Raw genomic sequence first — 27167 nt, 5'->3', positions numbered from 1 at the left:
CTGGGATCATGACCTGAGCTGAAGGCAGACGCTTAACCATCTGAGCCACCCAGGCGCCCCTGTTTTGTTTTTTAAAGATTTTATTTTTAAGTAATTTCTACACCCAACATAGGACTCGAATTCACAACCCTGAGATCAAAAAGTCACACACTCCACAGACTAAGCCAGACAGGTGCTCCTGGTGAAAAGTTTTTTTTATTAATATAGGAAAATATCTTATAATAGGAAATAAAAAGGGGTGCCTGGGTGGCTCAGTCGTTAAGTGTCTGCCTTCAGCTCAGGTCATGATCCCAGGGTCCTGAGATGGAGCCTGCGTCAGGCTTGTGTTCCAACCCTCGCTGTCTCTCTCTGTCAAATAGATAAATAAAATCTTAAAAAAAAAAAAAAAAAAGGAAAGAAAAGGCAAGACACAAAATTTTATATTTATCTACTCAATTCTAATTATTTACATATTCATGTAAAAAATAAATACATATTTATTCTCCTTAACTAAAACAATATAATAATTATTGCTCCCCATCGCTATACTTACGTATCTGCCTGTCAGTATAAGAAGGTGGTATAGAAAAAACACTTTGAAGATGTAAAACTACATGAAAATAACAGACTGTTAATACAACTTATTGCTGAGATGCGAGAAAATGGAATAAGGGAGGCCACAAAATTTTTTTAAATTGTATGTCAAGATACTAACTGCTGGTTCAAAAATTTCAAAAAGAAATAATATCCACATAGCAAAAATTACGAGTCAATCAGCCTTAGTAGATAACCACATAGCAGCAATGCTTTCTAAATAACTCAAGAATGAGATTCAGGAGAATGGGTTTTTAGTGGTTGGGTCAGCTTTGTTTTGGAAATGAATCCTTTCCAGAACTTCCATTTATTATTTTGCTTATACATATATTTAAATGCTATTTTAATGGCTCTTTGCCAATCCCTTATTTTTTTAGAGATTTTGATCTTTCAATTTTGCAGTTAGCTGGGATTACTATATACAAAAACAGTATCTAACACATATCTCACACTTAGTATCTGACACTGTGTCAGATAAATTCACTTAATCCTCAAAACTGTGAAGTAGATATTATTATTATCCCCATTTTATAGATGAGAAGACTAAGGCATAGGGAGGCTAAATAATTTGCCCAAGGACACACAGCTAGTAAAATTTTTAAAGGACTAGAAGGAAATACACCAAGGTATTGATGGTGGTTTCTCAGGGGATAGGTTTATAAAGGATTGTTAAGAATGATGATACGACAAGATAAAATCTTGAGCTAAGACAGAGACAGCTGAGCTGGAACAGAGAGGACAGATTCCAGATCAGTTTGAGAAAATATGGGCAGAATTTGTGGATTGAGTCCAGGTAGGGTTGAGGGAGAGGTGAAGGAGTCTAAGAATACCTCCGCCTCTGGTTTGGTGACTGGGTGGACATGTTTACCAGGATAAGGAATATAGAGGAAAGAGCAACTCTGGGAGAGAAGATGATGTGCTGTTTTGATGTGTTGAGCTTTATTGTAAGTATCTGAATATGCCCATTTTAAGCTCAAGAGAGAGGTCAGGTAGGTCTGCACTTAGTTGGTAGTTAAACCCAAAAGAGAAGTTGCCATAACCCAGGGAGAGTGTGGAAGAAGAAAAAGGCTGTGGGCCAAGGGCAGGACTCTGAAGAACCTTCAACTATACGGGATATGCAGGGGATAAGATGGCCATTCAGATTTGACATTAAAATAACAAAGATATGAAATGCCAGATACAGATTTGCTTTTCAAGCTTGGTTTCATTTATGAGGTAGCATGGAAGTAGGGCAGGGCAGTCAGACAAGTTTGGGTTCAAATCTAGCACTTGGCCTCTAAGTAGCTCCATGACTGTTGTCAGGTTACTAAGTGTAAAATGTGAATGATTAATATGCTACTCATACTGTTGTGGGTATTAAATGAGTTAATCCACAAAAGCACTTATATGGAACGGTGCCTAGCATGTAGCATGGATCCAATAAATATTAGATATTATCACTAATGAGTACACAAATCATAAAATTGTTTTTCATTCCACTGTTGTACTTTGGTTGAGAAAATGGGTCAGGAAGTTTGTTGGAGAGCAGGAATAACTACAGTGGAATTAAACAATTGTCTAAAAAAGCCACCATAGGAATTCAGGCACTCAAGAACTGGTATTTTCCATGAATTTGTAGGGTATAGTATAAGTGAACAGAGGTAATAAAGGTTGGTTAAACAATGAAAAGGGACTGATAGAAATGTTGATATATGAGCTACAAGACTGCATTAAAATTGTTTTGTTCGATTCTAAATACTCAACAACTAGCCCCAGTGCCTAGCACAGAGTAAGCAGTCAATAAATATGTTGACTGAGGGGCGCCTGGGTGGCTCAGTCCGCTAAGCGGCTGCCTTCGGCTCAGGTCATGATCCTGGGGTCTTGGGATAGAGCCCCACATCCGGCTCCCTGTCCAGGGGAGAGCCTGCTTCTCCCTCTCCATCTGCCTGCCACTCTGCCTACTTGTGCTCTCTCTCTGTCAAATAAATAAATAAAATCTTTATATAAAAAAAATAAATATGTTGACTGAAAATAAAAGAGAGGGGTTGATTTCTTTTACCTGCTATTAAACATTTCACTATTGGAATAATTAACATGCAAAGAAAAGGAGACATGCCCGACGTGTTGTCATTTGAGAACTCTCGGAAGAGTTTGACTAATGCAACTCCTCTCCCAGCAGTATCTGCCACATACTTGAAATTCCCAGCCTTGGATGTCCTCCACTGGAACACGGATTAGAGTCCACAGAAGGGCCCCTTAAAATGCAAGTATGTCATCTGTGATCGGGAACCAACGGGGCTCTGGCAGACAGACACTTTCATCAGCCCTGTGTGAACCCGGAGGCCTCGGTCTGAGCTGATCCGGCAGAGTCTGCCTCGGCAGAGGCCCGGGCAGCGCCGACCACCCGCCTTGCGGGGCCGTCCGGATGCAGGAGCAGCCAGCACAAAGGCAGCGCAGGGGGGTCCTCGGGCAGGGTGGGCTGCCCGCACGCCCGGGCACCTCGACCCTTGCCAACACCGGCCGCCCAGGTCAGGATGACCGCCGCCACAAGCCTGGGGCATAGCGACCGGTGTTCATTCTCAACTCATTTTTTGCATCAAGCACGTAAGGGCTGGGGAGGTGGCCAAATCGGGGTAAAATCTTAAATGTCTTTTTTGTTCCTTTTGGTTCAGCCAGTTTAAATTCCACGCCATCTTTTAAGCGGTGGGCTAATATGTATTATACAATTCTCCGTTTGCCTTTTGGAAGGCACCTGAACTTAGAAATACAGACCACGCTGCGGTCCCGGGAGGTGGGGACGGGGGGGCGGAGGGGGAACAAGACCGAGCTAGGAGCACAGTTCGTACTCAACGTTCCGGCCTCGGCTGGGTTGGGGAGGCAGCCCCGGTTCCGCCTCCGCCTCGGCACTCTTCCTGCCGCAGCCGGTCCTGCCCTCGCGGAAACGCCCGCGCGCACCCGGCGGGGGGCGGGGCGCCAAGCCCAGGCCGTCACGTCCCGAGCGTCGGGGGGCGGGGCCTCGGGCGATGGCGTCACGAGACCCCGCCCGCACCGCCCTGCTATCTCCCGCGCCGCCCGCCATTTTGTCTCCAGTGTCTGGTTTGCGGTCGTCGGCGTTGGAGGAAGTGTCGCGGTCCGTAGGCTTGAGGCAGGGAACGGGGTCTATTGTCTGTGTTTGACTCCGTAGTTTGGTCCGAGGCCTTCCGCGTCTTTCCCGGGGCAGTCGGCAGAGACTCCCGCCACCGCCCCCGCCCCCCCCCTCCGTCCCCCGGTCCGGGAGGGACCGAGCCCGCGTCACGCCCCTCAGCGCTCGCCGATCCCTTCTCTGTCGTTGCGTCCGCATCGCGTCCCCGGAATCAGACGGTGCCCCATAGATGGCCAGCTTTCCCCCGAGGGTCAACGAGAAAGAGATCGGTGAGGAATGGGACGGTGGGTGAGGGGTGCTGGTGAGAGCGCCGGGGCTGCGGAGAGGCAGGGAGTCCCCGGAGGAGGAAGCGTCTGAGTCTTAAGTGAAGAAGGGTGAGCCGGGGCCAAGCCCTGGAGCGAAGAGGAAGGAAGCGGCCCCTCCGGGGGGTGTCGCCGAGGGGTAAATGGGGTCGACATTGATGCAGCACCTACTGTGCGCCCGGCTCGGCGGGAGGCAGTGGGCGGATCTTCGGGTCCAGGGGAACCTGGGCTCCCAGGGCCGTCCTCACCGTGTGGCCGGGGGTGGACACCCACCCTCGGGGGAACCCCAATTTCCTCTAAAGAGGTCCGCGCACGGCCGTCCTGGGATCCTCTGGGGCGTCGAGTGGATAGGCGAGTGCTGGGGAAGTCTTGGGCTCTCTGATTTTACGACGGGAAAAGTAAACTTATGTGTTCGGAGTGTAATGAAAGGGGAGGGGTCCTCATGTATATCAACCACTCTTAAAGGAGAAATGCGACCGAAGAGGTGCCATCAGCCTGGAAAAAGCAAAAAATGGTGCGGCGTTAAGGAAAGCAGCGGTTCGGGGGAGGAGACTCAATTATCTTTTCTACACATAGGAGCGGGGAGGAGCAGAATGGTTGGGTGGAGTGACAGAAGAAAGGCTCTTGTATGAAAGAGCACTCTCTGAAAAGGCTGTCTGGAAACTGGTCTAGAGGCTAGCCCTGCCACACCGAAGTCAGGGCAATAGATCCTAGACGTTTGCGTGAAGACCGCCTCGGGGGCTCCGTTGAGAGCACCTCACATTTAAATTCCCTCTTACGGGAAAATAACTGGCACAGTTCTGGGGGGAGTTAGAGCTGTGCATTGATGGACAGGCTTAGTAAACATTGAACTGAAGTCATATTATACATCTTATATATGTACAGTTTCCTTTTAAAAAAAAACAGGTTTAGCACCCGCCCCAACAAAAAGTCCAACACTAAACTTACTGTGTTAATTAAATGAAAATTGGAGGTGGCTACTGAGCAGAGACCCTTTGCATTTCCCCGTTCTTTATGTATGCCTTTAAATACATGGAGGAGGTATTTCTAGAGGGAGAAGCTGAAGTAACCTAAAGGCCCTCTATCCTGTATGTGGGTTCAGTTTTTATATCTAGAGACGGCTATCTTAGAATTCTGGACTTTTGTTCTCTTAAGGGTAAGGTTGAATGGCAGGTTAGGAGGGGACTTTAACCCTGGTTTTAATGACTATTTTAAAAATACAGAGAAAACGAAATTCATGCCTAATTTTATTTTAGTATTTTAAGACTATTAAGTAGGTTCTAAAGTGGAACATGGAACCCAAAAGTTCTTATTCCTAGTCCAGTGGGCTTTTTTCCCTCCTCTCCTACACGATAGTATCACAGATAAGTGATCTGCCTTTCATTTATCTGTTTTACTTCATCTTGATGAACTATTTTGAAAACTTTCCAGTCCTGTCTTCTAAGGGCTGGATAGAGCTACTGAGCATACCTGCATAAGGTAGAAGAACCATCCACTAAATAGTAGCCTTTTCAGTTAAAATTTTTCTTATTTAGTTAGGTCTCAGTGTTATTTCCTGGCTGTAGTATAAAATTATTAGCCAAGTCCCAAATATCTGAACTTTGTCCTTTCCTAAGCTTTAGGAAAACAAAAAACAAGAAACAACCCAAAACCCAGTTTTTGTTTTTTTCTTTTTTTTAAAGATTTTATTTATTTATTTGAGAGAGAGAGAGAGAGAGAGAAAGCATGAGAGGGGAGAGGGTCAGAAGGAGAAGCAGTCTTCCCACTGAGCCAGGAGCCTGATGTGGGACTCGATCCTGGGACTCCAGGATCATGACCTGAGCTGAAGGCAGTTGCTTAACCAACTGAGCCACCCAGGCACCCTCTTTGTTTCTTTCTTTACTTTGGAAGTACCATTTGGATACAGAGTGAAACAGTAACATCTCTATGTAGCTTTGTATCTTTCAGGAAGGACTTAACTTTTCCCTTCTTTTCTTGGATATTAATTACAGCTCTCTGTTTCTCAAGTACTGAAAGAGGAGAGGCAAGATTCCTTGACTGATTAAAGAAGTCCTGTGAGACAGGGAGTACTGCCTGGAGCTACGGCCCTCTTTCACAAGGCGCAATACCAGATCCTCCCTTTCTGGTTATGAAATTGCGGAGAGGAATGTGAAGAAGGAGCTAAATCTGGTTCGCTTGGTTCAGCAGTAACTCAGTGTGTTACTCCTGTACAGATAATGTAGTATTGTATTTTATGGCTGAGTTCCCATGGTAGGCAGCTTTTCCCTTATACAGGGTTATTAAATCATATATTAAACAGCTGCAGGTAATAAAGGTTTAACTTAAAAAAATTTTTTTCAGGGGCGCCTGAGTGGCTCAGTTGGTTAAGCGACTGCTTTCGGCTCAGGTCATGATCCTGGGGTCCTGGGATCGAGTCCCACGTCGGGCTTCCCCTGTTCTGCGGGGAGCCTGCTTCTCCCTCTGCCTGCCATTCCCCCTGCTTGTGCTCTCTCTCTCTCTGTCAAATAAATAAATGAAATCTTTAAAAAAAATAAAATTAAAAAAATTTTTTTTTCGAAGCGCCTCATTATAAGCTTGCGCTACTTGATAATACTGTACCAGTATCTAAATGAGTGCTTGAATCATTTGATGCAAAGATCATTTGGGAGAAAAGAATCATTTGATATACCTGTTAACAAGGAAACACCAAACTAATTATTAATAACTTGAGACAGCATAGCATCTATTTGGTAGTTTTAAAATAATGACCCCGGGGCGCCTGGGTGACTCAGTCGTTAAGTGCCTGCCTTGGGCTCCGGTCATGATCCTGGGGTCCTAGGATCAAGCCCCGAGTTGGGCTCCCTGCTCGCCGGGAAGCCTGCTTCTCCCTCTCCCACTCCTTCTGCTTGTGATCCTGCTCTCGCTGTCTCTCTCTGTCAAATAAAATCTTTAAAAAAAATAAAATAATGACCCCATTTATTGAATTTCTATATGTTTAAGAATAAATTAGCTTAGGGGCGCCTGAATGGCTCATTCATTAAGCGCCTGCTTTAGGCTCAGGTCATGATCTCAGGGTCCTTGGATCGAGCCCCCAGGCTCCCTGCTCAGCAGGAAGCCTGCTTCTACCACTCCCCCTGCTTGTGTTCCCTCTCTCACTGTCTCTCTCTGTCAAATAAATAAATAAAAATCTTAAAAAAAAAATCATTCTGTAGGCATATGAGGGTCACTGGTTTGTGGATTTTATATTAAGAAAGTCGTGTAACTGCTGATTAAAGTAATGTCATCTTAATTGGGGTGGGAATAGGTGGGGGCTCTGCTGCTTTGATCAAACCACACCTGAGGTATTGTGTTTAGTTTTGGGTGCCACGTTTATGAAGACCATTACCAACTGGAGTTTCTCCAGAAAAGTGATGAAGGCGAAGTTGGAGAATGGACTTGAAACCATGTAATCTAAGGAATGATTGAAAGGCCTATGGGAGTTTAGCCTGATGAAAAGATTTAGTTGCTGATGTCATGGCTGTCTTCAATATATGACTATCATGTGAGAGCAGGATTAAGCTTAGGTCAGAATCGGGACTGAGTGGGTGGAGTAGCAAGGAGGAAGATTTTTGATAATGTCAGCTGCACAAAAATAGGATAAGCCTTATTAGGTATTCATATTTGTGAATATCAGAAATACGGGTCTCAATTTTTCTTACCTTTTTTTTTTAGATTTTTAAGTAATCTCTACACCCAACGTGGGGTTCAGACCTACAGCCCCAAGATCAGCAGTCACATGTTTTACCAACTGAGCCAGCCAGGCACCCCTCTTTTGCTTTTTAAACCATAGCTCATTTGTTAATGTACCAAAAACTTGGACAAGGAAATGTTGAAATCATTTAAGAATGGGAACTTATACGTGTGCTTCTATGTTTATTCAATAAATATTTACTGATCACCAGTCATATGCCGGGTGTTCCACTGGCTATTGTCAGAGCACACATTGAGACTTGAAGTGTCACCTCAATGAGTCCATGGTGGGGGGGGTTGTATGTATATGGTCTAGCAGTAAGAGTATAAGTGGTTCTTATTTGAACTGCAATACGTGGGATATATGTAGTTTAGTTGTTGGGAAGTTTAAGCCAAAAACCTAAAAATACACTGTAAGAGTTAGCCAGACAACTAATCACAAAATAGATAGTAGGGAAACTAAAGTGATACTAATTTATACCTAAGGAAGAGTAGCAAAATTTGAAATCAAGACCAACCCAAGAAAGCAATGGTGATACACTGATAAAGATTCTTTCCCCAGGGGCACCTGGGTGGCTCAGTTGGTTAAGTGACTGACTTCGGCTCAGGTCATGATCTCAGGGTCCTGGGATTGAGCCCCCCGTCGGGCTCCCTGCTCGGCGGGAAGCCTGCTTCTCCCTTTCCCACTCCCCCTGCTTGTGTTCCCTGTCTCTCTGGCTCTCTCTCTCTCTGTCAAATAAATAAATAATCTTTAAAAAAAAAAAAAAAAGATTCCCCAAATTGAGGAAATTCTGGCCAAGTTTGCATGCACACATCTACAGTAGGAGCTTGTTGATCATACTTCATGTTAAATGCAGAACAAAAAGTCCCTGTATCCTCCGGTAATAACGCCAGTTTTTGTTATGAATGATAAATTTAAGTACTCTTTTTTTTTTTTTAAGATTTTATTTATTTGAGAGAGTGCATGAGCGAGAGAGTACAAGCAGGGGGAGCAGCAGAGGGAGAGGGAGAAGCAGACTTCCCATTGAGCAGGGAGCCCAACGTAGGGCTCGGTCCCAGGACCCTGAGATCATGACCCACACTGGAGGCAGATGCTTAACCGACTGAACCACCCAGGTGCCCCTAAATTTAAGTACTCTTAACTAAATTAAAAATCTATGAGATTGTTTATTCTCTGTCCTTAAAAACCAAAAGAATCACTTCCATTTTGGGGTCAGTTTATGGCCCACCATTAAGACACTTGAGGACCACTATTTGAGGATCACAAATGTGTAATGCATTTTAAAGCACTGGTTGGGAGATTGTACTAAATAACGTTTAAGTCCCTTCTAGTTCTAGGAGTTTTGTGATTTTTTTTTTTTTTTTTTTGGTGACCTGGGCCTCAAAAAATACTCATGTGGGGGCGCCTGGCTGGCTCACTTAGTGGAGCATGTGACTGTTGGTGTCGGGATTGTGAGTTCAGGCCCCACGTTGGGTGTGGAGATAACTTGAAAAATAAAATCTTAAAAAGAATATTCATGTTTAAAGAGACCATTTAATAGTGCTTTCCTTTGAATAATGATATAATGTATTTTATAGTGGTTTGTGGTTTTTGAAAACTACAAATTTACTGGAAGTTACTTTTCTTACAAAGTTAGCCTGTTGCACTTTAAATGTTAGTAATTTGATGAAAACATAAGACAATGCAAAAGTCAGGACTTTAGTAATTGCTAACCCTGATATATCATTACATTATTATCACTTAACCAGGTTTTTTATTGAAGCTTTCTAAACAAGCTCTTGGGTGGGAGATGTTAAAAATCACTTTATCAAAACTTGAAGTTAGTTATATCATTAAAGGGTCTTCACAGCACATTATCTCCCTTCAGAGGGTAGAAATCAGAACTCCTTATTATTCCTTGTCTGCATGGAAACTCAATGGAGTTGAGAGTCCCAAATTAATATGGAGGCAGTCTCAAATTCATTATTGGTTATATGTGACATATATATATTTTTTTCTTTTAGTGAGATCACGTACTATAGGTGAACTTTTAGCTCCAGTAGCTCCTTTTGACAAGAAATGTGGTCGTGAAAATTGGACTGTTGCTTTTGCTCCAGATGGTTCGTACTTTGCTTGGTCACAAGGACATCGTACAGTAAAGCTTGTTCCGTGGTCCCAGTGCCTTAAGAACTTGTAAGATTCTCTTCTTTTTCTGTGTTTTGTATCTCTTTGTAGAATTTACTATTTTCTGTGTGGAGTAATAAAAAGATTTTGATATTTAAGTTTTTCCTTTGTAGGCTATTGTAAATGTATTTTAATCATAAGCTGAATATATTGGAAAATTTGTAGGAAGAATTATTTGGCCTTATACATTATATAATACTTTCTCAGATGCTTTTGTGTCTTTGTATTAAAAAGCAGATTACTGGTTCCTTGGTAGTGTATATATTGTGTTGTGCCAGGGCAGGTGACCTTTGTTATGTGATGCTTTTTGGATTTCACAACATTTTATTAGATAACAGTGTTATGATGATTGTGTAATTATTTTTTATGTACCTAAAGTTCCTCTGGTGGATTTATTTGTTGAAAGTTTTTCTAAAATATGTATTAAATCTAATCTCTCCCTCCTTTTTGTGTCTAGTTGACCTTTATATGAATATCTTATCCGGTTTTTTGTTTTGTTTTTTGCTTGTTTATACTTATTTTAGGTTAGCTAAAGGAGTCCTAATTGATATAGTGGTTTTGAGGAAAATTTTGACACAAAGAAATTATACATTGCTTTATTGTTGAACTTAATCTCTTTCTTAGCAACTGAAAATGTCTTTTGATTTGAGTTTATTTGGTCATATGCTCATAGCTAATAGCAACTTTTCGCCTTCCCATCCATAGAATTTGATTGTTATTCAGTATCACTGTGATAATATTGAGGTTATTTTAACAAACATTTATCATTTAGTATCTGTAGGAGTCCAGAGTAAATAGTAACTAGATGTCAATATGACCTTTTTTCCCTTCAGTCTCTTGCATGGCACCAAAAATATCACCAATTCAAGCAGTTTGAGATTGTCAAGACAAAACAGTGATGGTGGTCAGAAAAATAAGCCTCGTGAACATATTATAGACTGTGGTGACATAGTCTGGAGTCTTGCTTTTGGATCTTCAGTTCCAGAAAAACAGAGTCGCTGTGTCAACATAGAATGGCATCAATTCAGATTTGGACAGGATCAGCTGCTCCTTGCCACAGGGTTAAACAATGGACGTATCAAAATATGGGATGTATATACAGGTATGGGGCCATAGTTTGAAAAGCAAACCTGATTATTTTATGATGCAGGGCATCTCTCCTAGGCACTATGTGATTTGAGGATTTTAACTTACTGAAAAGCGAGAATTGGTTCTATGGATGTGTCTTTATGATTGTCCTGCATAGCATCTTCAGCTCATGGTTTTATTTTAAGAAAATAGAGTTCTCACTGCTTGGTCACTCTTCAGAGAATGTTACAGCAAGAAGGACATGCCTAAGGAATGTTTAGTTAATTATCATTTATAAATTAGTAACTTAGTTTATGGCTCAAATGGCAAGGTGTTGTCTTACATACTTTTTCAGTGATAGCTTGGAGGCTTTCAAGGCAAATCTGGTTTTCAACAATCATTGTCTAACCTTTGGAAGTTTTAGTGACATTGTATCTAAAGTTTAACTAGATAGGTTGAGAAGTTAAATTCTTTGGGCAATTAAAAGTGAACGTGTTATTCACTGACTAAAACAGTTTCTGGCTGATAGTATATGCCAAAAATGTGAAGGCCTTTTTTTTTAAATGAGCATTAAAACTATGTAGAGTAGAATACAGCAGGTGATACTAATATTGAATGAGGATAAAGAGTCAGTAAATTTGATTGGATTCTTAAAAAAAATTTAAGGAAAGCACATAGATTTTCATAGAAAACAGAACTCTCACAATATTAGATGAATAAAGTATATTTTTTCACTGATTATTTTTGAAAATTTAGGTGGTTGTGAGATAACATGAATCTTTTTGGGGAGTTTGACAGTCTGTTAGTAATCCAAGAAAAAGAAAAGGGAAAATTGGATTTTATATTTAAAATCATACTATACAAAGATTAAAAAGTGATAAGGTAGGTTTTCCTGATGGTAAATTAACTTGTTTACATTTCAGGAATTCTCTTTAAGCTGATCTAATAAATTTAGGCTTTGTTATCCTGGAAATAATACATTTTACAACTGTGTAAATAGAGAATATTTAAAGGTGATAGTAAAAGCACTATTAAGTCACTTTACACTTGGGAAACTAAGGAGGTGACAAGTATTTCTATATAATGTGTTTTATGGTGAAGAACCCTATTTTAAAGAAAGAAGCTGATAAAAATTAACAACATTGTCTTTTTTCCCTCTTCCATTGCATTTAGGAAAACTCCTCCTTAACTTGGTAGATCATACTGAAGTGGTCAGAGATTTAACTTTTGCTCCAGATGGGAGCTTGATCCTAGTATCAGCTTCAAGAGACAAAACTCTGAGAGTGTGGGACCTGAAAGATGATGGTATGTCTTTTTTCCAGGCTGTGAAACAGAATGGGTTTCATAACATTACTAGTGAGAGATGTCAAGAAGTGTTGATCATTTGGGGCATTTGACTTTAAAAGTGGCCTATGATCAAAGTTTCCTGTTCTCTGCTTAATCGTTTGGTCCCTTTCCTTGTGCAGATCAAACGGAACCATAAATGTGACCCAGAACAGGAACCAGCAGTTACTCTAAACAATCTGATATTATTTAGAAACTAACCACACAGATCTGTATCAACTATATGAGGACAAAATCTGGGTCAATTTTAGCATTTTATAAATGTGTTAGTTTATTTTCTTTATCTTAGGGAAGGTTATTAACTTCATTTGCTTAGCAAAAATTTAAGTAGCTCTCGAAGTAACACAATTTAGTAATCTAATAAAACTTAGATTAAGACATTTACATACCAGGATTTATAGATCCTAAAAATTAATAAGCATAATAATAAGTTGGATAGGTTAAGTAAGAAATTATCAAAAGACTTGCTATCCAGTATAATAAAAGGTATGTTAGGGATGCCTGGGTGGCTCAGTCAGTCAGGTGGCTGCCTTTGGCTCAGGTCATGATCCCAGGGTCCTGGGATCAAGCCCCGCATTGGGCTCCCTGCTCAGCGGGGAGCCTGCTTCTCCCTCTGTCCGCTGCTCCCCCTGCTTGTGCACTCTCTTTCTCTATCTGACAAATAAATAAATAAATAAATAAATAAATAAATAAATAAATATCTTTAATAAAAGAATAAAGGTATGTTAGTGTTAAGTACTCAGGTTTTTCTGAAACTTCGTTAATTGCAGTGCATAGACAGTTTCGGAAAGTCTACCTCATTTGAGAGGACCAGGGATGAGCATCTCTTTCCGTTTCTTAGCCACTAATAAGAAAGTTTACAGTTTTGGCTAACACCTTACATTTAAATAAGATCTGCTAGTCCTCTAACAGCCTCAGGCTCAAGGTTGAGGGTTTGCTTTGGAAGTATTGTGACTTAAATTGAATGTAGTAGGAAACAAAACTCTGAGGTTTGGAGACTTGTTCCAGCTGATGGGTAATAACCATTGCCTACTAAAATAATACGCTCATCTTACCAAACCACGATGGACCTCCTCTGCATCTTAGCATTCTCTGAATGCTCGGCTTTGAGGGGTGGAGATATCCCAACAATTATAACAGTTCGGTTATTAAATTTTTATTTTCTTTTGCATATCGAAAGCTGCTTGCTTTCTCAACACATTTTCAGTTGTGTGCATATGTTTTAAGAATATAGACTCAGGGGCACCTGGGGCTCATTTGGTTAAGCGTCTCTTGATTTCAGCTCAGGTCATGATCTCAGGGTCGTGAGATCAAGCCACTCGTCGGGCTCCATGCTGGGCATAGAGCCTGCTTGGGATTCTCTCTCTCCCTCTCCTCCTCCCCACCCCTCAAAACAAAAAAAAAATGTGGCCTCAGTAAAATGTAAGCTCAGGAGAGTTGGGACTTAGTCTTACTCATAGCTGTCTCCTCAGTGCCTGACATACAGTCGACATTCAGTAAGTATTTGTTAAATTAAGAGTTAAAATATACAGACATAATCGCTATAATGCACAGGGGCTTTGGAGTGGAATATAGGTTATCAGAAAGGAAAAAGGATGAAAGGCATTTTGACGGTGTTCTCAGGTCTCAGCCTTGAAGTGTTACAGGTCCTTCATTTGTAGAGTAAGTGGATTAGACTAAAAGAATTCTATCTTCTATAGGTGAATGGTCAGCAGGTTTTTCCTGAAGGGCCAGATGGTAAATATTTTAGGCTCGTGGACCATGCTGTCTCTGCCTTAGTTACCTCTGCCATTGTAACACAACAAACAAAGGGGCATGATTGTGTTCCAGTAGAACTTTATGAAATAATCAACTAGTTTATAGCTAACCCTTGTTACAGATAAATCGCTGCTGCTCTAGAAGTGTGTGATTCTCTGATTCTGCCATTTTTGAAATGCTGCTCATTTGAAGTGAACTCTAGGGTTAATACAGGTTATTTCTTTTTGTTCAGGAAACATGATGAAAGTATTGAGGGGCCATCAGAACTGGGTATATAGCTGTGCATTCTCTCCTGACTCTTCTATGCTGTGTTCAGTGGGAGCCAGTAAAGCAGTATGTATCAAAGTTCTTGTACATTCCTTGTGAACTGGATTATAATAATGTGTGCATAATCATTTTAAATCTAAGTAACTTATAAGTCTGTGCTCGGTGTCATGAATATCTTAAATATTTTATTTCACGATGGGGGAGAATTTGCATGAGGGAAATACAGTTATTGATTGTGGAGTGAGAAATTGGATTGCTTTTAGTCAGAGATAATATTCATAAAGTAAGGGGTATGTCAAATTTACTTTTTCTAAGATCTAGGAAAGTTTACGTGCTATAGAAGAGATCTAGTCCAAATGTTAAGACATTCCCGCTAATTATTTTCTTCTCTGTTGTTCTATTTTTTTTGTCCAGTTTGCTGTTTAAAAAGTTTTGATTCCCAGCTGGTCCTGGACATTTAACTGAAAAAAAGTAACTTGAAAATCTAATAATAAAAACAGCACTCATGTATGTCTAGAGTGAAGTATAGACGAAATTGACATGGTCTGTCTTGCATAGCATACCTGTGGACAGATTAAGTATAAAGTGACTCTTGAGAGGGTTATGCTTATTAATGAACTCTCTTTTAGTTGTCTACCAGCTCTGACTTACTATAAAGAGATCTTATTAGCTTCAGATGTTTATGAAAAATGTTGAAGTCCAAATACATGGGATATTCAGAATACACTCTGAATTACTGGGGGTGGGAGGCTGGTTTTAAATGCATTTTATTTAGCCAAGAAGTATGTTAAGATAATAGTTGCAAATGTTAGAAGTTTAGAAAAAAAGTATTCAGTTCTTTAAAAATCATAAGAAGAACAAAGCTAGATATTGACATTGCTATTTTAGGCTGTGTGTTTTCCATATGCTTCTTGCTTTCCCTGTCACAGGTGGTGGCAGCAATATTGGTGTGATTGAGGTTATGCTGGCACCACTCGCACACAGGCGCACAATGGTGTTAGCTGGGCAGAAAGAGTGGCATCTCTGGCTACCGGGCTGGGGGCGACCTTTACCATAGGATGAAGTAACCTTGCATTCCGCTGCAAGGTGTACTGTACGTACACAGGTGCTGGTCGATGTCCACTTTCTGCTTTTCTTTCTTTCTTTTTTTCTTTTTTAAAGTAATTTCACCCCGCAGTGAAACCCACTGACTCCTCCAAGTAAATTAATCTTCCAGTCTCATGGAATTGGGAGTCTGACATGTGAAACCAATTTAATGTAATGTAATTGGCTTTCAAATGGTTTCTCTGTGCTATTTTTTTTGGAATTCTTTGAGATGTTAGAGATACCTTAAGACTTTGATCCAACTTAAAATTTGTATTTATTTTTCTTTGGAAGTAATAATATTGTGTCTGTGCAGAAAAAAAGTAGCAAAAAGGATTGCTTTACTCCAAGAGGAGAGATTGTCTTATTAGGATTGTTGTAAACCTCCAAGCTCATGTTTCCTATAACTAGACTGAAGTAAACATTTGAATCCTATTCAGAACTATTCTGCACAGTCTAAGTACTGATCTTACAGAGTTGAAAACTATGTAAACTTGTACTAAAGTAATTTAAATGTTTTATACTTAAAATGACTAATGATTGTGGTTGGTTTGGGAAGATTAAGATTGGCAAATCTTGATTCACAGACGTTGTTAATTGTAATATTTTCATAAATTAGTCTTTTCGTTTTGTAATGTGGTTTAACGTCCTTGTTGTTTGCCAAAGAAATTTCATTTGGCTGTGAAAATTCTCTTTGCTTGCAGTATCTGTTTCTCTTCCTAGGCTCACGTTGGTGACCCAAGCCTATTGTAAACAAGTGATTATCTCAAAGGGAGATGCCAATGGAGTAACAATTTGTTAACATTACATTTTCTGTCTGTATATTTTTTAAAAATTTGGTAGTTTCTGGAAAAAAAAAGAAGGGGGTTTGTAGTACTTAACCCTATTTATTTCTGTATATATTTTAGTTAATTAGTTTTTGGAATAAATGGATTTCAGTATAACTTTGTGGTTAAATTGCATTGCCTTTTTTATGTTTAGGCTTATTTTTAAATTAACATTTAACAGAAACATTTGAAATAGAATTTGCATGTCTACTTTAATTAACTTAAAGACTGATTTTAATCTGACTATGACACTGAGCATACATATTCTTTTAATTATTCATAATTTATAATGTTTAATGTTAATTAAATTTAGCAGTTTTTAGATTAAGTTGTGCCATTTTGTCCTCTGTGTGTCTGACTGAAGCTATAACATTTGCCTTTTTATTGCAGGTTTTCCTTTGGAATATGGATAAATATACCATGATACGGAAACTAGAAGGACACCACCATGATGTTGTAGCTTGTGACTTTTCTCCTGATGGAGCATTACTGGCTACTGCATCTTATGATACTCGAGTATATATCTGGGATCCACATACTGGAGACATTCTGATGGAATTTGGGTGGGTACAGCATGAATTAATTGTAGTCTGTGGTTCATCTCTGGCTATTAGTATAGCTTTTTTTTTTTTTTTTTTTTAAAGATTTTATTTTTATTTATTTATTTGAGAGAGAGAGTGAGAGAGAGAGCACAAGAGGGGGGAGCGGGAGAGGGAGAAGCAGACTCCCTGCTGAGCAGGGAGCCCGATGCGGGACTCGATCCCGGGACTCCTGGATCATGACCTGAGCCGAAGGCAGTCACTTAACCAACTGAGCCACCCAGGCGCCCTAGTATAGCTTTTAAGAAACTACATGAAAAGAATCACTAACATGTAGGATTAAAATTGTAGTCTATCATTGGCTCTCTTGATAACAGATCATGTTGTTGTCATTCGACAGTATACGACTCTGTAGAAGTGGTTAATTATATTTAGAGTTTCGTGTCAAGGTTTTTGAAAAACGGTTGAAACTGACATTGGAGTTAATCTTAGTGTCTTGAACCACATTGTATAAAGGAGATTAGTAATTCTTTTAAGGTTCCTTTCATTTAATTTGGATTAGCTCTACTCAGTCTCCTCAATTGTGGTCATTAAGGTCAGTTTAAACATAATTCAAAGACAGATGTACTTTGTACCTGGGTAGTTTCGCTTCTTGAAGTGACTCTCATTTTCACTGAAAACGTGTATTTGACCTCAGGCACCTGTTTCCCCCACCTACTCCAATATTTGCTGGAGGAGCAAATGACCGATGGGTACGATCTGTGTCTTTTAGTCATGATGGACTGCATGTTGCAAGCCTTGCTGATGATAAGTAAGTGTGTGAATTATAGTTTGACCTATTATTATCTTTTAAAGATTTCCTTTCATCTTTCTACTTACTGGAAACATTTTCAAGGCTTAAAAAAACCTTTCTGCTGTGTGGGTTTTAATGTCTCTTTCTCTAGGCAAGACTTTGGGAGATGTGTGTCTTAAAGAATATTGGCCTGAAGAAGAGTATCCATGCAAACTAAAGATAATCTATGCCTTTCCCTGTGTTTCTTGTGTGTTAACTAGTGTAGGCAGACTGGGTAGATTTTTAATTAGCTTTTAGCTCGCAGATTTATTTTTCAGTAATAGCTTGTAAAGATTGAAGCAGAAGGGCATTTTCAAAGTGAAATAAATGGTAAAAGCTGAGTCACTGTGTCCACTGGATTTGCGGCTACAAGATGAAATGTCACACGAGTAAGATACACTGGTACGATTATTGGTACGAAGCAGAACCTAGGTATCGCCATTCCTTTTGTTCATGCTTTTATTATACCATGTGCATGGTATACAGTATTAAGTAGTTTGGTCACATTAATTCAGAAAGTGAGTCACTCGTTTTTCCAGAACAGAGAAAGTTTTGTTTTTTGTTTTTTTGCCAGCAGTCACTGTTCTCTGTTTGTTCAGATTTTGCATATCCAGTCTCTGCTGTTTCTAGACACATTCTACCTATGTGAAAAGGCTTTTTAAATCTGTCGGAAAGAGTAAAACCTTTTTGCCTTTTGGGAAAATAAGATTGGCAAATCTTGATTCACAGACATGTTGTTAATTGTAATATTTTCATAAATTAGTCTTTTCATTTTGTAATGTTGTTACATTACATAATGTTAATGTTAACATCCTTGTTGTTTGCCAGAGAAATTTCATTTGGCTGTGAAAATTCTCAGAGCAGATATTAATTGAGTATAAGGAGAAAGATTCTGGTTGTGACCATTATGGATCCGAACACTGGGAAGGGAAGGCAGCCGTACATTATAGTCTCTTAAGTGTGAGCTGATCCAAATTACTGATTGGTATAGGCTAGAAAATATTTTATAAAGCAAGTTAGAGTAATTGAGTTAGCGTAATTGCTTGCTGCAGTGATATGTGTGTGTATCTATGTGTGGTTGTGACTCAGAACAGAGTGGCGTTTTTTATCTGAAGTATAGATGTTGCTTTTACCTTAAATATTCTGATACTCACTGGATAACTTACTTCCTTTCTAGAATGGTGAGGTTCTGGAGAATTGATGAGGATTATCCAGTTCAAGTTGCACCTTTGAGCAATGGTCTTTGCTGTGCCTTTTCTACTGATGGCAGTGTTTTAGCTGCTGGGTAAATTGATTTTTCTGTTTTCTTTTAGAGGCAATTTAAGGTGGCTTTTATTTATTTATTTGACAGAGAGAGAGGAAGAGCACAAGTAGGGGGAGTGGCAGGCAGAGGGAGGAGAAGCAGCAGGCTGCAGGGAGCCCAATGGAAGACTCAATCCCAGGACCCTGGGATCATGACCTGAGCCAAAGGCAGATGCTTAACCGACTGAGCCACCCAGGCACCCTAAGGTGGCTTTTAATCAAAGCAGCCAGTATTTTATTGTCACTAAATCTTCCATAAGGGCTCTTTATAATACTGTTACTTTGTCATAGAGGAGATCATTGGTTAGGCCTCCTTAATTAGGTTTTAATGTGTAGTTTGTGACTCTCATACACAGCCTTGGGTGTTAGTTGTTTGAGCGGTAGGATGTTGAAATACATGTATGTAAGTGACTGAGCTTGTGGGTTTTTTTGTTGTTGTTTCTGTTTAGGACACATGATGGAAGTGTATATTTCTGGGCCACTCCAAGGCAAGTCCCTAGCCTTCAACATTTGTGTCGCATGTCGATCCGGAGAGTGATGCCCACCCAGGAGGTCCAGGAGCTGCCGATTCCTTCCAAAGTTTTGGAGTTTCTCTCCTATCGTATTTAGAGGGCTCAGTCTTCCCTGGTTCTAGGGTCTGATGGAGCTCACTTGACACAAACCTCAAGCTTGACTGACTTCAAGTATCTGTTTGTCAAGGTTTAGAAAATTTATTTAATTTGATACATTCTTGTAGTGCATTTTGATCATTTGAGCATATTAAAATATTATTTATAGACTACAGGAGAAATATTTCTGGACATATCAAATGTAAATTTTTTTAAAATTTAACTGTGAAACCATATACATACATGTATATATTTAGATATAAGCTGCTATGTGTTGAATGGACCCTTTTGCTTTTTTCACTTTTAGTTCCAACATGTATATATTGCTTCAGTAGAGCTGCGATATCTAGCTTGCTGCAAAGTGGAAGGAATTTATTTCCCCCCTGCTCCGGGCCACTGCATTAGATGGTAATACTGGCTGAAGAAAGCAGTTGGGGGTGGGGGTCAGGCATCTGACCTGCAAGTAAAACCCAAGGGGAGAGGATTTTGTTTTCTTTAGGAATGGCATCCAAGACATAGAATTAGTGACATTACTAAATACAAACAGAGCCAGGGTATAACTAGGAAAAGAGTGTGTGTGTGTGTGTGTGTCTGTCTGTCTGTCTGTCTGTCCTGCGTCATCTCCCCCCCTGGCCTTAAGCTTGGAAAGCAGCTTGCTACTTTAACCCAGTGGTATAAAGTATTATCAATTTCGGTCAGTTTGAAAAATCCCATCTACTGTATTATTGCTAAATATTTTGTTTATACTAAGGGACAATTTTAAGACCATGGTTTTGCTTGTTTTTTTTTATGTTTTTTTTTTTACATGTATCATACGTTTCTGCAGGGGGTAATATTGGTGATTTGCCAGAGAGAAGCAATACAGTGTATCTGCTTTTGCCTTCTGTTATTTATCTTACCTGCAGATGTTAAGAATGTATGCATTATGTACAATGCTTGATTATATATTTTTGAGTTTTTTAATTAAAGACTTGTAAAAAACCACTATCACAAATGTTTCTTAAGTATGTTGGGAAGTTGAGTGCTCTTTTGTGTGCCCAGGGTAAGACGGATGCAGTACCACAGCACGTTACGCAAGAAGGATGACGACTAGCACGGGTACTACTACTCTAGAGTTAGTGCTTCATGAATGCGGCCACTTTTATGGTGGTTTGTTCTAGGAGAACTGTTGTAGTAATTGTTGCTTATTTTAAAAGCACAGAAAAGCTCTGGAACAGGGGAAAATAACTATTGAGCAAAAGAAAAATCTTTTAGGGGAACCAACAGGCTTATAGTAAGTCTATCTGGTTAAAGTAACCAAAGGAAAGTCTAGTGATGTGGGCCTTTTGAGGAGGCAGAATAAGCAAAACTTATTCAGTCATGTGTGCTCTTTTTTTTAAAGATTTTATTTATTTATTTGACAGAGAGACACACAGCGAGAGAGGGAACACAAGCAGGGGGAACGGGAGAGGGAGAAGCAGGCTTCCCGCGGAGCAGGGAGCCCGATGCGGGGCTCGATCCCGGGACCCTGGGACCATGACCTGAGCCGAAGGCAGACACTTAACGACTGAGCCACCCAGGTGCCCCCAGTCATGTGTGCTCTTGAAGACTTGGTTGTTGCCACTGAGATTATCTGGAAGTTCTTAACAGTTGGCTCTGTGAACGGTGCAAGTTACAAATTTGAAAACCAGTACAAAATGTGCCTAAGTTACTTCTTGAGAATCCTGTTTTACAAAAACCACAAAAGCATCTTATCTTTAAACCTGTTGTGATTTTTTTTTTTTTTTTGCATTTTACTTTGTAATACATCTGCTTTATAATTTGAAAATGATAAGATACCATTACTTATTCTTCACACCATGATATTATTTACTCTCCAACCAACATATGTGATCAGGTAAAAATTGCATTTCTGGAAGATGCATTCTCTGAGAAGGCCAGATTGCTTGCTACATTTTCATGTGAAAATCATAGTGCCAAGGTGAAAGGAAGATTGCAGGATATAGTGAAGTAGAAACACGCCTAAATTTCCCATTTGTGGAGAAGATAATAACAGGATGATACTAACATAGAGTTGAGTGACCAAGGGAAGGTAGGAGAGATGTGGTCGGGTCAGACTCTAGCTATAGGATTTTATCAAAATGATGCTGCTTTCTCTGATTGCCAAAAGCATGCCATTTGGAGAACTGGCAAGATCATTTACGTTCAGACCCGATTTCCTATTTTAGTGCCGCACAGGGCGCCTCACACTCAGCAGTCACACTGTCCTTCACAATTTCAGTTGATTTAAATAACTTCAAATGACATTAAGACCTGTAATTTGACCTTAGGTTGGCAAACCTTAACTTTATGATCCTTGAAGTCCCCTGCCTACTTGTGACAGAGTAAAGTTGGATTCAGCTGGTTTGTACTGCCCTCAGGGCAAGACCAAAAAAGGCTGGACTGCGCTGTAGCATGCTTGTGGGTTGGGGCAGTGGCTGATGGGCGCAGAGGACTTGGCTATCAGCCAGCCCGCACGGGGAGGAGAAAGTCCCAAGTATGAGAAGCCAGCGTCGTCTCCCAAGCCAGAGACCGGGGCGTGAATCCAACCGTCAGGTCAGTCAAGTGAAGGTTTGTGGGTGAAATTTTTATCCAAGTAATTCTGACTGGGTTTGGGCCTAAGAATGCATTTTAACTATAGAATGTATGGATTATAAAACACAAGTAATTCCTACGGTAGAGTTAAATACCAGTTCTTCTATGTCAGTTTCAAAATCCGGCCAAGCATCAATTTGGAGTATACTGGTTTTTTGTTTTTAAATCCCCTTGGAAGTAAGAGCTGTTCAAGTGCAACCTGGAGAAATGGCCATCATAACCTTGGCTTACATTTATGGTAAGATGTTTGGGAGGAATAAAGATTAGTAGACAATTTCACCCTGCCCTTTTCTCTGTAAAGCTTGCTTTTAGCCAAGGCAAAATACCTGGTTTGAATAAGGTGTAAATTGATTTATTTATATTATGGGTGGTTGGGTAGCTTTGTGTGGTGATTTGGCATTTATTATATAGGTTTAACAGTTGAGTCAGGAAAAAAGATTGAGGCTGGGATTGGGAAAGGAAGAGCAATTTCATTCAATTTTTATTAACTGGCATTTTCCCTACTGGAGACGACAACTATGATTATCCTTGTGGTTTCTCTTTCAGAGGTGATAGAAATCTAGGAACTTTCTCTACCTGTAATACCGCAGGGAATCACTCTTCTGGTCTGAAAATAAACCCTAGGCTTTGTTTAGGAAAACGTATAATACAGTGATGATGGTGATCATTTTTTTGTTTTGCATTAAATGAGGCTGAAGCACTAATAACTCTCCTATTCCAAAAATAAAGTGTGAACCATAGAAATGAACCTCTAGTATAGGTCAGGAAATAGAGTTAAAATGAGTTGGTAGGGGCACTTGGGTGGCTCAGTCGTTGGGTGCCTGCCTTCGGCTCAGGTCATGATCCCGGGGTCCTGGGATCGAGCCCCGCATCGGGCTCCCAGCTCTGCGGGAAACCTGCTTCTCCCTCTCCCGCTCCCCCTGCTTCTGTTCCCTCTCTCGCTGTGTCTCTCTCTGTCAAATAAAAAATCTTTAAAAAAATAAAATGAGTTGGTAATGAAGACAGATGAAGTGGTGACTCCAATAAGCGGTTTTGTGTATGTTTCCCAATTTCTGTTTAATAATGAAATGTTCTTGCAGGAAAAAAAGACGAATATTAAAAGCAAGTTGAGAAAGCTAGTGAGAATGGTAATAAAACAGGCTGGGATGAGGCTGATAGAAAACGGAAACCAGGGCACCTGGGAGGCTCAGTCAGTTAAGCGTCTGCCTTCCGCTCAGCTCATGATCCCAGGGTCCTGGGATCAAGACCCTCATCGGGCTCCTTATTGGGGAGTCTGCTTCTCCCTCTGCTTCTGCCCCTTCCCTCTGCTCATTCTCTCTCGCCAAATAAATGAATAAAATCTTAAAAAAAAACGGAAACCATAAAGACCCAAGTTTGCACTCAGCCTAATCAGCTCTAAGGCAAAATGGGAAGCTCCCCCAGTAAGTCACATGATTCACTGGGTCTGTCTCATACCATCCTTCGATCCTGAATTGTGGAGGAGAGCACAGTTAGAGCGTCTGTAGGACCAGCAGGGATACCTCCTTAGCCCTTCCACGGGTGGCAACTCTGCTAGAGCGCACGGGTATCCATCTCTGTATTCCCGAACTGTCTCCCCGCCTCTAAGGCCCCTGAGATCATTTGGCAGGAATGGCAGGTTTCAAGCTTGAGCTTAGGAGAGGAGAAGCGAACATTCCTGTGGGCCTGCGGTCCCAGGGGCTGGAGCCCCGGGTCGGGTTGTGTCCGCCATCACTTCCTGCGGCGTAAGCCTGTTTTCACTTGTTCTACTGAATTTCACGGCATTCCAGTTCTTGCAGATACTTGAGTTTATGACCCATGACATAGATGGCCTCTCTTTGGTGGTGGCAGATGTGCTGCCCCAGCCCAAAGCACTCTTGCCCCTTTTCCTCGATTCCATCAGTCTTAATTTCTACACCACTTCCTTGGCCTTTTCAAATATGCCCTGTTACTTGTTACTGCTCCTTAGGTATTGGTGCCTCAGTGAGAAGACAAATGTCTTCAGCCCTGAGGGGTCCTGTGGCCTCCTAAGGGCTCTGCTGCCCATGGCTGGCCTTTGGGTCCCAGTGAGAGACAAAGACTAGCCCCGGTCCGCAGGCATGGAAGTACCCTGGTGTTGGGGCATTTGGATGAGAGGCCCCGAGCCAACCCACCCAGCTGCTGCTAGGTGGAGAGAGCAGCTCCCTCGGGATGTCTGGGTCACGTTGCTCGGCACCTGGCAAAGACGCAGTCTTCTCGGCTTGGCCCCCTCAGTCAGGAGGGTGTTCATACAGCAGGTTGGCCCAGTCCCTCAACCCCAGGGCCTGCTGCCCAGAGGACTTTGCAGAACTGCCAGCTAAGGCTGCCGGCCCAAGGTTGATTGCAGCCTTGGCTGCTTAACAGCTTGTAACTTCGGGAGCTTTGTAATAAGTAATAATGCCTCCCTACACGAGCAGTGTTCAGCTTTTATTTTGTATCTGCACAGTGTCAGGTATGTGGTAGGCATTCAACGTCTGTTACTACCATTTGTTGAGCATTGGCCAAGTGTTCATTACTATTGCGGCCTGGTGCTTTCCAGCAACTCAAGTATCACTATTCCCGTTTTACAGCTATGGAGGGCCAGGGAGACCAACTTACTTGTCAGGGTCCTAGAACTGAGAAATGACACCCAGGATTTGAATTCCTGTCTCCAGGGCCCCGTTTCTCTCCATGATGGCCACGGATGGGCACAATACTTTAGGTAAGGCATTCAGTCAATACAGATGCCTAAGCTAGTCCCTGCCTGTGTCTGCCAACCCCCCTGGGGTCAGCATGCTGTCAGACTTAACCTTTCCCCAACACACCCAGCTTTTCACTGAATCATGGAAAAAATGAGCATAGAAGGAGTGGCTCCAAATTTAATTTGGAGATGGAAACCCACACAGATGAGAAAATGACTGTTGAGCTCTGTCCTTTGCCCACTGCCTGGGGGAAATTGCACTGGATGTGGGTCAGTTTCATCCTCCCACTGTTCCTCTTAGGAACCTATCTCGGGCGCCTGGGTGGCTCGATCGTTGAGCGTCTGCCTTCGGCTCAGGTCATGATCCCAGGGTCCTGGGATGGAGCCCCACATCGGGCTCCCTGCTCTGCGGGAAGCCTGCTTCTCCCTCTCCCACTCCCCCTGCTTGTGTTCCTTCTCTAGGGGTGTCTCTTTCTCTCTCTGTCAAATAAATAAAATCTTAAAAAAAAAAAAAAGGAACTTCTCGCAAACAAATCGTTTTTATTACCCACGTGAACAATCAAACACAGGCTGAAACAGGAAGCAGCAGAGCAGTCACTGGAGATGAGAAAGTCAGCTGACCTCAGAGCCACTGGCTTGAAAGATCAACACCAGGGCTGGTTACAAGCTGCCAAGTCCAGGGGAAACCCGAGCCCCTTGCACCAGCTGCTCCCACAAGGTTAGACTCCCTTGCCTGGAGCTGACCCGACGGGAATGCCAGCCACTACAGTGGCAGGTGGGAGACTCATGCAGGTCAATGCTACAGATGCCATCAAAGGAGCGGGGACGGTTCGTAGCCAGGAAGGGCCCAAGTCAGAAATAAAGGATCAGAACATCCTTAACATGTTCATGGATTAAAAACTACACTTTTATCCCTACGCATTTGAACAACTCTGAAATTGGGATATATTTTAGAATCGATGGTGTCTTTAAATTTCCTTCTTTCTGTCTTTTTTTTTTTTTAAAGATTTTATTTATTTATCAGAGAGACAGAGAGAGCACAAGCAGGGGGAGCGGCAGGCAGAGGGAGAAGCAGGCTCCCCGCTGAGCAGGGAGCCCGTTGTGGGACTTGATCCCAGGACCCTGAGATCATGACCCGAGCCGAAGGCAGACACTCAACCGATGGAGTCACCCAGGTGCCCCCCAATTTTTTTCTTTCTTAAGTGGTACACCCTTGTGGCACAGATTATAATCAGTGGCATCTAGGATTTGATGAGCTACAAAGTGGAATTTATACAGAATTAAAAGGTCAATCGGATGTTATAGATAATGTCAAGAGTAGAAGACACCGGGGACAAATCGGGGACAGATGATGCATGAAGGGTGAAGTAAGACGGTGCAAGTGAAAGGGGAGAACGTCTGTGAGCCCTTCCTGAAAAACGGTTTGACAATGAAAATCCAGCCAATGAAAATCTATTAAAATTGAAAAACGGCTAACACAAGCACTAGGATGGAGCCCCTGCCCTAAGCGTTTCACCTGTATGATCTCCTCCCAGCAACCCAATGAAGCAGGTGTTGTTATCCCCATTTTATAAATGAGGAAACGGAGGCCTAGAGCCTTAACTAACTTGCCAAAAAGCCGATCCCATCCCCGCCTCCCATGCTAAAGGGTGGAGTCAGAAGTCAGGATGACAAAACAGTTACTCCATCTGCCGCTGTGCACAGAGTTCAACCTGGAGCTTCCTGGCAGGCAGAGCAAATTGGATCTAAACGTAAATACATGCTCAAGAAATGCAAATCTCCACATGGATGTTTAAAGTACTGTCTTCATGATTATTGTTTTTAAAAGTAAATGCTGATGACTTTTTAAAGTCAAGCTACGTGGAGAAGTACCAAGAATGGCATACTATTCCTCCTCCCAGAGGCAACATAGGGGATCTCTGGTATCTTCCTCTGCAAATGAGAGGGAGGGAGAGAGAGGAAGAGAATGGGGGAGAGAGATAGAGTGCCTAGCTGGAACTTTTCTGGGGAAAGTGGGTCCCTTTGGCCTGTTTTCTCGGCACTAAATAAATACTGAGAGGCCATCAACACAACCTCAGACAAGGCCAAGACAGAGTCTGGTTATACACTTCTAAGACCATTGGCTTCAGAATCAAGAAACACTTGGTTTAAAATCTCTGCTCTAATTTGTAGCTGCGTGACCTTGAACGAGCCCCTTCACCTCCAGAACCTCCTCTTCCTCACTTGTGAAATTGGACATCAACCTAATACCTGAACTCCAGGGTTATCAGGATGAAAGGAGATCAAGCCCTAGAAGTACTTAGCACTTAGCACTTAGGGCCTAGCCTAAAGTAGGGAGCCGTTATGATGACGCCTACGGGAGC

At 41.5% G+C, this 27167-nt stretch overlaps 1 protein-coding gene across 1 annotated transcript; it reads left to right on the top strand.

Annotated features, from left to right (window-relative positions):
- Nucleotides 1-3662: 3662 nt before the first annotated feature.
- On the top strand, nt 3663-20480 carry WSB1 (WD repeat and SOCS box containing 1). The gene is made up of 9 exons (XM_036122573.2): nt 3663-3963; nt 9709-9877; nt 10702-10970; nt 12110-12241; nt 14271-14371; nt 16606-16778; nt 17452-17565; nt 18764-18871; nt 19338-20480. Exons 1-9 carry the CDS (start codon nt 3924-3926, stop codon nt 19495-19497), a joined length of 1266 nt encoding a protein of 421 aa, XP_035978466.1. The 5' UTR covers nt 3663-3923; the 3' UTR covers nt 19498-20480.
- The last annotated feature ends 6687 nt before the right edge of the window (nt 20481-27167 follow it).

This window comes from Halichoerus grypus, chromosome 2 (assembly GCF_964656455.1).
Source record: "Halichoerus grypus chromosome 2, mHalGry1.hap1.1, whole genome shotgun sequence".
NCBI lineage: Eukaryota > Metazoa > Chordata > Mammalia > Carnivora > Phocidae > Halichoerus > Halichoerus grypus.
This window is presented reverse-complemented; position numbering and strand designations above follow the sequence as displayed.